Source organism: Drosophila rhopaloa, unplaced genomic scaffold (genome assembly GCF_018152115.1).
Source record: "Drosophila rhopaloa isolate 14029-0021.01 unplaced genomic scaffold, ASM1815211v1 contig_3, whole genome shotgun sequence".
NCBI classification, from domain to species: Eukaryota; Metazoa; Arthropoda; class Insecta; order Diptera; family Drosophilidae; genus Drosophila; species Drosophila rhopaloa.
Window position 1 is genome coordinate 13,751,356 of NW_025335123.1, and position 12,556 is coordinate 13,763,911.

The following is a 12,556-nucleotide window of genomic DNA, read 5'->3' on the forward strand; positions in this document are numbered from 1 at the left end:
CTCGAGTTGCTTGTGACCTCTAAAGATCACATCCAAAGCTTTATATTGGAACTCGAGCGACTTATCGCAAAAGTTCGCACTACATTTTTACACTGACGCTGCATTTATCGCTGCAAAAAATGCATATTTTCTTATGCCAGTTTTTTTTGCGATAAGCAGGTGGCTCTGACCATTCATAATTATTTATCGCCCTGTGAACTGTGGGTCATTCACGTGTTTGCTTATCAGTCAGCTACTTTGAGGTCATGATCATGTAATGGTTGTCCAGATAAAGAAATAATAATCTGGTGACAATGCAATGCTTACAAGTATGCTTTGTAAAATAATTAGTTTACTAATTGGATTACAATTTTATCTATTATTTGACTTTGATATTTTGAGTTTTTTAAGTTTTTCTAACGATTAAATTTGACCTGCGCTCGAATTTTACTAACAATTTGATTTAACTGACTATTTCAAAACTTTTATTTTAAGTATTAACATGGTTCAAGAAATAATTGTATGGTTGTGATCGATGCTTACAAATATAAAGCTAACTCATAAATGAATTATCAACAAAACAAACTGTTGAACTTAAATATTAAGTATACGTAAAATGGCATAGCTTCGAAGTTCAAAAGCCTTAAAGCCTTTGAAAGGCTGTCAAAGCTAAGGAAAAGCTTTTGCCAGAATTTAAACAGAATGTTGTATACGAAAGTTTACCTTTGTGTATTTAAAGATATGATTTTACCATTATTTTAACAATTTAAAGACAGTTTATATGATGTCGTATACATTTTATTTAGTTAAAAAAGTTATTTTAGTTTGATACTTATTTAAAATAGTCAGACTGTAACCTATAGGTCTTTATTATAATAAATTGACCTATAAATAAATATAAATAAATAACTCAAATTGCATTATTTAAAGAACTAGTTTCACCAGGTAACTCTGCCTCCAAGTTATTTGTTGTAAAAATTATTAATTGTTAAAAAAAAAACTCGTTAGCGTTACCCGAAGAATTTAGTAAAGAAGTACTGTGCAAAATTTTAAACCAATTCATTCAGTAGATTTTGCATGATTGTGTTCACCGACTTTGAAAATGACAACTTTTCAGGAGAGCGTTTTAAAGTTTTGGACACCCAAAAATCAAATATATAAAAATCGCTAACTTAACTACGTTCAACTGCCAATAACTTCGGAAGTTTTATTCGGATCAATCTAAAATGCTAACACAATATTCTTGAAATGTTGTGCATTCAGAAAAAAAATGTAAATACTGTAACCCCCCTAAACGATCCTTTAAAGTCTTTAGCTTATCTGTTAGAAAATTTAGAGAATCTTGGTTGGACCAGAAGACATTTGTTTTATCTATTGGATACATTTTATTTAAGTCATCGAGTACCCTTCTTCTGCATCAAATTAAATTAATTAATTAAAATTGGGCCAGAAAACTATTTTTCTAAATAACCTTATTCTCGTATTCTCCTTATCAATTCAAATGTGCAATATTTCATTAGACAAACTGCGCTTATATATCCCAAAGAATGCACAATGTCTAGCAGAAATACTTGTTTAAACAAATAAATAAACCTTTCCACAAGGAATTGATATAAAAATTGTGTTCAGACTGCCTGAATAAGTATCTTTATCTTTTGGGGACTGACACAGCTGCTTTTCCGTTGTCCTTGGAATGGATCGAATCCTGAGCTCTATTCCAACCGAAATCCATGCCCAGTTTCAGATGTGGTGCAAAGTTTTTGAGCGTCAGCAAACAGGCAACTTATATTTGGGCAAGTTTATTGCTTTGCCGTTATTGAAAATGAAAGAGCAAGGGCGTCCGTTCGTCCTGTCCCGCCCCCCTGTCCCTAAGCCACCCCACTCTAAATGTCCTGCACATCCTTTCCACACAACAAACACACGCACACACACACACACGTAGAGTAATCTGCATATGCTTATGTGTGGGGACCAGAAGATACAATTTATTAAACTCTCCTTACACATACACAGCTAAAAATGGCCAAAGCAAACAACAAAAGTTTCCTATTCCCTTACAGGACGAAGGGTCCTGAGCCATCCAAATCCATTATGGAATCCAACAATGGAATGCTGTGGCACGGAAACAAAAGGAAAAGACGGAAGTCATGGAACGGAAGCAGGATGAATAGAGAGTGCATTGGAACCACCGACCGAAAGCATGAAGTCCAAGGTAAGACTTACCTAAAATGGTCGAGAAATCGAAACGCAGATTATCAGAGAATTAAATCTTTCAGAGGAATTCCACTTCACAATCGGGTTGCAATTGGTCATGTTATGGGGTGAATAGTGCAAGCTTTGGTTTTGCATTCTGCAGTTCCATATTCAGATGATTTTACAATTTTTTTCAAAAACAAAGAAAATCTACCAAACTTAAAACAAAAATTCTCGTAACTATTAATAGGAAATATAATCGGAAAAGTCTGTTGTTAAACCAAATATAGCCAAGTTATGGGCTCCAGAATATATTTAAATTTAATATTTAATTTATTTTAAATTATATAAATTTTTTTCTAAAATAATATAATATAATATTTGCTATTGGGTAAATTTTATAAATTTTATTTTATTACAAAATTTAAAATACGCAGGATTTGATATTATAAATATAAAAAGAACAGAGATTTTTGTTCAAAAATTGTTTTTTTCAATTGGAAAAATGTAGTCTATGATTAACACTAATTATTAAAAATTAATACTTTGAATTACCACTAGGTTTACCACTACCAAAACAGGACAACATAGAGTAAGCGTAATTCGATGCTGCTACCAGATGATGGTTGATTTTGCCATTCGGTTTGCTTTCTGTTTTGGTCGCGCACAAAGTAAAGGGGGTGAAGGTGGCGAAGGATGAAGGATGAACGACGAAGGACGAAGGGCAGGGCTTGTCTGAGTGTTTGGATGGGGGTGTGGGCCAAACAATAAACAAACAAACAAGCTGCAAAAGTGTCACACATTCATCATACATTGTAATATGCCTGTGGACCGGGCCAGAACATCCTGCATCCCGATCCCGATCCCGATCCCAACTCCTGCCAGACTTGGCCAGTCTCTGCTTACTGTCACGTCACTGGCCACTAGTCACCGGTCACTGGTTAGTGGCCATGGTATTTTTTCCTTGCCGGATTCCAAAGCTGGGAAATCGAAAGAGATGGCGTTGGCCGTGGAAAATGGATAAAGTCAGGAAATCGCGAGCTGCACACCTAAGCCACACTAACCGAAAATTGCCTTTTAAAAAGTCAAGAAAAGTATAACAAACAGCACTATTAGAAAACTCAAATGCTATCTTAAAAATTAAAAAAAAAATTTTATTACTTTAAGAAATTAAAGATAGGTAAAGCAATCGAGTTTTTGGTTAATTTGTGTATTTGCGATCAAATGTTTAGTCTCTTTGATTTTGTACTTTTTCTACTTTTACTAAGCAATATTGAGTTTCTAAATTTCATTTTATAAAACAAAATTATATAAAGCTTCTTATGTAATTTAAAAGTTAATAATCGTTTAAGTGCAAAGCGAGTTAGTTATATTTCTTTCAGTGCATTGCTAGAAGGTGCGGTTGCATAACTATGGAAAAAGTGCAAAAAGGTCAGTAAATTAATGTGCAAAACGGGCGCTGGATAAACTTTGAATGTGTCGTCCATGTGTGTGCTGCTGTTTGTGTTGTGTGTGTGTGTGTGTGTGTGTGTGTGTGTGTGTGTCCTGGAAAAGCTGTCAGTGGGCGTGGCAGAGCCGCCCCCAGGCTAGCCGTGAGAGCAAGGGGCGGGGAAAAGTCGAAGGGAAGTTTGCTTTGAGTTACGGCCTCCTCGGTTCGCAAAAGGCACTCACACAAGTAAACAAACAAACTCACAGGCACACAGACACACTCAAACACACGCACAGCACTTTCATTTACACAAACACAAACACAAACACAAATAGGATTCAGATTTTATCAAAGGGTTATCGAGGGGCGAAAAAGAAAAACATAATAAATAGAACCAGCAGCCGCATTTATTTTTCAATTTATGCGCCCAAGGATAATGATAAATTCGTTAGCTCTGCCGCATAAATTCACTCCAAGTTGAAGCCGCCCCATCTTAAATTAGATGTTAAATTTTCAACTAATAAATCAATATTTAAATAATTTATACAAATTGGGTATGTTTCTGGGTTCCCCCATGATGATCGATTACCACACGACTCCCTGTGTTTTATTATTTTTATACCCTTCCAGGGGGTATTATAATTTCAGTTTAAAGTTTGCAACGCAGTGAAAGAGACATAGGAGTATACTTATTCTTAATGAGCTGAAAAATACAATTTTTTTCTGTGAATGCCACTTTTCAGGGATTTTATTAAAAAACCGAAAAATCGAGCTGATCTTTGCCGGTTTTTGGATGAAATATTTTTCACAAGGGGTACCCTCATGATATTTTGAGAAAAATATTTTTTATAAATTTTTTCTGTGAATGCAGTTTTGTTAAAAATTTTGCAAAGAATTCAACGAGGTATGCCATTCCAACATGCGACCACTATTTCCCAGGGTTTTGATTAAAACACCGAACAAATAGTTGATTTTTCGGGATTTTGTTGTAACATCATGTTTTTTTTCCCGAAAATTGACAGCATAAAATTTTTAAAAAATTTTTCAACTCATACAAGGGTATATAATTTTTGACTTGCCGAAAATTGCTTCCCTTTTTTTATTATTATTTTTTTTTTGGTATTTAGGGGTTGCTCACACAATTTAAGCGACATATTGCTAGGGGTTTTTTTTTGGGGGGTTTTATGTGATTATGATTATGATGTGCGGTTGCCTGACAGGGGAATATGCAATCTATGCGCAAAATAAATTACTTTCAAATTAGTTTCCACAGGTGCGGCGAAACGAGTTGAGTAATTCACAGAGGAATCCCTCATTCGTGGGTAAAAACTGTTGACATTTCACCAGCTTATCCAACAAATATGCGGAAAACTTTTTTAATGTCAAATTTTAGGACTTTTGAATGATTTGAATAAAAATACACGTAAAATTGTATAATACTCTATGAAATGTCTTTAAGCTTCTATGTTAAACCAGGTACGATTAGGAAGCATACAGAAATATTGTTTTTAAATTTATCTTACCTGCACGATTCTTTAAACAAACAAAAACACATTTTAGCACACAAAATTTGTGATGAGAAAATTGAAAATTATTATACATTACACTTAAACGAAGTTTACGATTTTCCTATTAATTGTCCATCGGAATATGACATATATACTATTTGCAATCGATGGACAGTAAGTTGGTAAAGTTTCATCCAAAAAGCTTTTCTAACTGAGAGACTAATTGAGACTTGAAAGTGTGTGGTTGGTATTAAATGTTATCAAAAAAGTAGGCCTCAATGCTTACAGGTCGTGCCTTAAAATCCCTTCGGATTGTTCGAGAGAAGACCAACGATCTATCAATTGAAACCGATGTGTCCAGCTTATGTGTGTCAAACCGAAAGAAAAACAGCCGGCCGACATCTTGCCATAAACTTAAACGGAGCTTCTAATGGCACCGTAATGAAAACTTCATCGTTTTGTCAGATTCTCGAAAACAATTTGCATAAGGACAGGGCATGCAAACAGCCATAAATCATTTAGCACTAAGACCCCTGGCCAATATGCCCAGACTGTTCCCGTCCCTTTTTAGCCCCCCTTTTGTTGTCTCCTTCTATTTGTCGTTGTCTTTCTCTTTCTTTTTTATCCGGCTGTCTGAATGCTGCTAGCTTCATTGTGCTTTTAATTCCAATTTTAATTTCACACCAAAACTTTGGTCCTGGCTGGAACTCCTTGGTCCAGGACTCTTTTCCCTCTTTGCAGTCCCTCGATTTGACCCCCCCCCTGCTTCCCCTCCCCCCATCCCATACCACAGGACTTTAAGCATCATCCCCGTTGTTGCAATTTTCTTTTGAAAGTTTTCTCTTGTCCATGTCGTGTTGTGTTGTTTTCTGTTGTGACGATGACGATTGCGGTGACTGATAATGAACGCAACTGGTCCATTGTTTGCCAGGGGAAGTTTATTTTGATGTCACAACACTTTTTACCCTGCCACACATTCACCTCGTATATCCCTTGAATTATCCCAAAACGCGATCCAATTAAAGACCTCAAAACTGCGGCCAGGTGGGCAAATAAATCCTTGCACTCAGCTCGATAATTAAGGACAAAACATGTAACGAATCCTTTGCGCCCTCAAATGATGCTCACGATTATTATGCGAAGGGCTAGTCCAACATCAAATCAATTAAGCTAACAACTCGAAGTCGAGCTGGGGCGAAAAGAAAAGGTAATTGAGGTGGTTATTTTACGGGTTTATTTTACCAATTCTTAATAACTCAATATTTAGGTCAACGTTCAGTGCTAAATTAAAGGCATTCAGTGCTTTTATCTGTAATGCAACAGATTTGTTTCGAAAACGTTTTATTAATTCCTAAAGAAGTAGAAAATGCAACTTCGTAAAATTAGTAAGCTTAGTAATTTAAATAGCTTGGATTTAAATTAATTGAAATTAAATTATAGGTACTAGAATTTTTTGGTTTCTCTTTGCTTACATTTTTTTTTAAGAATTTAAAAATACTCATACGTTAACGTCCACAATCACCTAAAAAAATATTATATCAAATCAAATTTAAAGAAATTTGCCAAACAAAGTTGTATCATTTGAAAAATGTATTTTTTTCAAGTAAAATTTGTGGAGTTGTCGCAGATCTTTCGATTGTATTTCATAAATATGCACAAGTAGCTAGGCAAATAAGCTTATCCCATCGAACAAAATGTATTCAATTAGCTCAAAATGTAAATAGCTTGCTCCCAGTGGAATTTGCGCCAAAGACCCGGCGACTTGAAATTCAATTTTAAAGTGGTCTAGGGGCCAGGGGAAAACCGAGATTTTGGGCTCAATGGTGGCGGTATCAAACTGAAGCCAGAATCGGTGGTCTTAAGTGCGATTAGGCAATTAAATGTGAAACGGAACGCAAAAGTACTTTGGCTAACGTAATTCGGTGGTGGTCGTTCTGCTTTTCCGGCACCCTTCTTGTTTTGCTCGCCCTGTCGCTCTGTCAACACTTTGTTTGCCATCCTGGCATTATAATAATATTTAAATATAATGGCGGTAAATTCCTGCTCACGCACACACCAAAACACACGCACACACACACACAGTGACAGGCAGCCATCTTGGTGGCAGTCTTATAACTGTAACCAAGTCAACTGTATGTGTGTGTGTGTGAGTGTGCGGAAAACGGAAGTGCTTCATATTTTCCGCTTAAAACGCCACAATGTGCTTGACTTTGTGTGTGTTTTGCTTGGGGAAAAGATGGGCCTCAGCCACAATTTATTCGCATATTTTTTATTATTCCTCTCCTTATTGTTCCGAGCATAAAGCTCATGTGAATCTTTGCACACCTCGGTAAGCCGACAGTCCGGATTGCACATTCCGCAGCAATTAAATGCTTTAAATTAAAGTTGAATAAAAGTTACGGCGGCTAATAACCGTATTCGGGTATTGTCTGTGGGACATTGCGTTCGTTATGTACATAAATTAATTTAGGCTTCTAATTTGCTTGCGTCCATATAATAAATAAAAAATTGTAAGATTTAATTGTGAGTCAGTAACAATGAAGTGAAAATAAAATGCTATTTCATTGCACATACAATAGTAATGATTTTATGATAACACATTCAAATTCAGATAATTTTTTCTTGTATAACAAAATAATATTATTTTTAGGTACCACAATTTTCAGGTTTAAATTGTCGTGAAAAACAATCATTTTAATTGACTATCATTAACATATTTTGTCAATAAAAAAAAATTTCATTAATTTTTAAACAATTATAAATTAATTTTTTTCCGAATATTCTGTTTCGATTTTTTTCAAAATTCTCTTTAAGTGTTTGCCGTCTAATTTGTATACACTAAGTATTTGTTTCGCATTGTTCGTGCTCAGTAATTAATTAGGCACCTTTAAGCAATGGTATATTTAATTTTCTGATACTAAGAATTGTGCTTCGAAATTCAAGCAAATTGTAAAATGCGCAATTTGAACAGCTTCCTGTCATATTGCAGCCTTTGGCTCTCAAATAATGACTGCATCCTGGCACAAAGGATATTATTGGCTCGCTGATTAATAAGTTGCCTAGCTGTTATTTTATCCAGTCGACAAATGAGGGAGAATGTATGAACAGGCAGCTGCTGGGTGCCTCAAATCCTCGTCTTCTTTGAATCCGGCAGAACGATGATTCCTGGAAATATCCTACCCCAAAGGAGCTTCGGGAAAAACTCACTTGCAACTAGCTGCTCTTTGGAAATGCACACTGTGCATTTGGCTCGCAGGTGGGGAAATAGTCTCCCATTTCGAAATCTGATCCAGGAATGCTACAGCTGCCGGCTTCAAATAAGCAGAATGATGCCACAACCCTCAGAAAACTGTAGTACATCGCCTGGGCTCTTATCATGCATTTTTGGGAACTGAAAAATATATGCTATTGCATTGTGGCCAATTAGGAAGGGCTCAAGTTCAGGGGAGCAACCAGTTGCCGGGACTGCCAGCAATCATTTTCATTTCCAAGAAGTCCTTTTGGAATCTTGAACGTTCATTTAAAATAAAATGTATTTTCTTTGGCTTTATAACTGTCTTAATTATAAATTTCGATTTTTTTAAAACATCTAAACCCCATAAATACAAATTAATATTTGTATTTTGTTATTGTTTTTCAATTAAACCAATATATTAGATTATTTATAAATTAAATTGGGTTGCAGTAATTTGTAATAATTTTTGTAAAGAGGATATCTTGTTGATGTTTTTAAATTAAACCACATATATCAGTTTATTTATAAATTAAATTGGGATGCAGTATTTTTCAAAATATATAAATGTAAACGCATTAAATGAATGAAGAATGAAATTCAGATGCAGTCATAAAACTCAAAGCTGCATTCAACACGATTTACAGTGAAATTTAAATTTTATTAGCGGCAAGTTTGTGGGAAAAGCATATTTTCCATGAAGCAATTACGGGGGATCTCAAGCTGCATCTCATTTCCTGGAAAATGCAGCTAATAAGCTGTGGTTAACTGCACTTGTGTCCAGTGTTTCTGCGCAAACTTTGCAGTCGACTAACTTAGTTTAGTCGGAAAATGAAACTGTACAAATTGTTTACGAAATCCAATTAATTATGGCCCTGACCGTGCCATTTGTTGTTGTTGGTGTTGTTGTTGGTGTTGTTGTTTATGGTGTCGAATTTGTGTCTTTGTCCATGACAGAGTGTCCAATTAGTGTTTTGTGATGAAACGCTGACCGTGGTTTTCCCCGGTGTCACAGAAGTTCCTCTGTGCATTTCGATGTTGTTTTCCATGAGTGGTCCACTGGAACAGGGCATCTTGTGCCGGAAGCCATAATGTCATTTAAATTGATATTAAATTGCTTCCGTGTTAATAGTTTGTGGAGGGGCTGCACATGCATATACAAAATAGTTATTTAAATATTTAATATTTCTAAGGTCATGGGAGATTTTTAAATATTTTATCTTACAAGAGAAAAAAATAATTATTAAAAATGTTTAAACAAACTACCAACTGGCATATCAATAGTAAAAGATTTTGTTTAATTTAAATAGTTATTTAAGAAAATAGCATTATTTTAGTTGGCTTTGTATTTTTTTATGTTGATAAATTTATTAATTAATATATACTATATTTCTTAGGCTTACAAAATATGCTCGTTTAATTATTTCTTTTACTTAATATCCTAAAAAGGGAAAATACAATTTATTTAATTTGTTTATTTAATTATTATTTTGATATTTAAATTATTTAAATAAAATTCACATCTATTTTATTTGAGAAAAGCACTTTTTTATTTTTCCTACGGCAATGAAGAGAATAAAAGGTGGAAAATGAGATGAATACCACCAAAATTCCAATCCAAACAACCCACATATGATTCTCCATTTATTTTGATGAACTTTTGGCCAACTATTTCGGGTAAAAACCAAAGCCAATGTGCACTGTGATGGTTAGTCGTAGCATGAAACAATATTCTGGATGGCAAATACCTACTAATTTGTGCATGTGGCAAAATTCCGACTTCATTAGGCGAAGCACATGGGGAATTTGGCAAGGTATTATCTTGTACTGCTTTAAATCCACTCGATTTTCGCTTCGTATCACTGGAATGCCATCGCCAGTTAATTATTTGTCTTGTTTCGGCGGACATGACCGAATGTAATGAAGCACTCCTCCATTGTTCTGTTGCGGGCCAAAAGAGCATTCAATTTCAATTGTGCAATCGCCATGCATGTCCTTCACAATGTTGCCTATAATTTGATTAGCGCCGCCAAGAGAGTCCCCGAATCTGATATGCTCTGGGAATAGTCGAAAAAAAATATAACAAAAATAATAAATAAATAAAATAATAACAACTAATTTAATACTTTTGAAATTCCTGCCTAAGGTCATTTTGCTTGCATTTTTGTTCGCATTTTAAAACCACATTTATTTAACATTACATTGCTTATATGCATTAAACAGTGCAAATTTAATAAGTTAGTTGTGTTTTAGGGCAGATATTAGGGCAAATATGAGTTCGATTTATTTGTAAGCACTTTTCTTAGTTAAGTGTATTAACGAATATACTTTCCTTTAGTGAGGGTGACAGATAAGTTGAAAGGCCACAAATTGACAAAATGAGGGAAGCTAAAAGAGTTATAGAAATTAAAAATACACAAATTAATTTTTTCATATTAAAAATATAAATATTCAATAATCTTAAGAAATAACTAAAGCCTTGATTTGCCCCAAAGATATGAAAATATGTTATAATTAAAATAAAATACAAACTAATATGTAAGTTAAGTTAAGCAATAGCTACCAGAAATGCAATACATTTAATACTATATTTCAATACAATTTTATAAACAAATTCATATGATTTGAACTTCACTTTCTCCCCTCGCAGTGCAGTACAAAAATTTGTAATTTTTCGTCAGAAAATCATAAAAACAAACATGAGCAATCGAAACACAATGAATTCAAATTATGACCGCGCCTGCTGTCAACGGCAATCAATGTGTATATTATTTGATCAAATGCAATGTAAGAGAATATGATATCTCATTAATTAACGACACAAATAATTTATGGAACAACATTAATAATAAGCTTCAAATTGCCACGCATGAACAGAGGCAAAAAGTGCAAAACAAAATAAAAAAAAACCGCTTGTGGCATTAAATTAGTTTAAAGTTTAATTAAAATTGCAAATGCTGAACATGGAAAAAATAATTGCCAAGTGATATTGTTATCGGAATTTGTCAGCTCATTAATTTCAGCTAAAACCGAACAAGAGGTCACCGATGCATCAATATTCATATCCGTAATTTGCGGCAGACACTCTAATTTCTGATTTTACTTTGGCTAGTGCAAACTCATGTTGACTGTTTAATTAGTGGGTTTGAGAAAATAATGCCCGAATACTCGTTATCCTTTTACAAATTATAACATGTCGCAAAAATAGGAGTATCCAAAAGGTTTATCTTTCGTACGCAATAACAATGAAACTTGCTAATTGGCAAGTGTATAATACTTGCATAGATACTTATACATTGCAAACTATGTTTTTCCATTTATTACTAAAGAGGTATGTTTTAATGCTCTTTTAATACAACAAAATATATAGAAATAAAATAAAATGTTGTACCTTGTAATACTGTAATTTAAAAAGATTTATTATCTTTGAAAAGAAAGACAAGATTAATAATAAGGGAATAAGTTTGTTTACCACTTTATTTATTATATGTTATATAATTATATATATTATTTATTATATATTATATATTTATGTGAAATTCAGCAGAGTTAATATCTATTTAAATTGATGAATATAAAATAGCCAAGTTAATGTGACGAGTACTCTGAGATTTTAGTGTTTGCTGAAAACTTCAAACTGACAATTTGTTTCCCGTTTGATCCCCATCCTCCAAAATTTTCCAACCAAGATGTTCCGGTGCCGAAAACGCATCAATGTCTATGTGCCGCCGATCAGTAGTTTTCCGGAATATAGTTTGCTGGGCGGCTATGGACTCCAGGACCGAATCGAGTTGCCCAAGTCCACAGAGGTCCTTGAGGATGTCCTTGGAGAGCGGGAGCCGCATTTCCTCTATGTAATCGATGGCCGAGGACGACTTTTGGAGCAGATGCGATTCTACGGCGACGATTACCGATTGGCCCTGAGGGAGTCCTTCGCCCAAAAGGACCCCATCCATCCGGATAATGGTGCAGTTGTGGTATCCCCAAGTATGGATCCCTTGAGCGAGAACCCTCCAATAAAATCTACGGAATCAGTAGCATTCCATCACTGAATAAATAAATTACCTATCTCAATTGCAGTACTCGATAACACTCAGATGGTTATAATTATTTTCAAATCGAAATTCGCTGTAATTTCTGGCAGTTTTGGTAGTGATGAAACTTGATTTAAATCGGACTATATTTATAACTTGGAAAAACAATTTTAGGGCCCCT

At 34.5% G+C, this 12,556-nt stretch overlaps 1 protein-coding gene across 1 annotated transcript; it reads left to right on the forward strand.

The window, feature by feature from the left end:
* Positions 1-11,990: 11,990 nt before the first annotated feature.
* LOC108048968 lies at positions 11,991-12,393 on the forward strand. The gene has a single exon (XM_017129943.1). The coding sequence runs from the start codon at positions 12,031-12,033 to the stop codon at positions 12,391-12,393; it is 363 nt and encodes a 120-aa protein (XP_016985432.1). The 5' UTR covers positions 11,991-12,030.
* Positions 12,394-12,556: the final 163 nt, after the last annotated feature.

Bases quoted from the DNA above. Each gene is read 5' to 3' on its own strand.
- LOC108048968 (XM_017129943.1), top strand. From the start codon at position 12,031: ATGTTCCGGTGCCGAAAACGCATCAATGTCTATGTGCCGCCGATCAGT.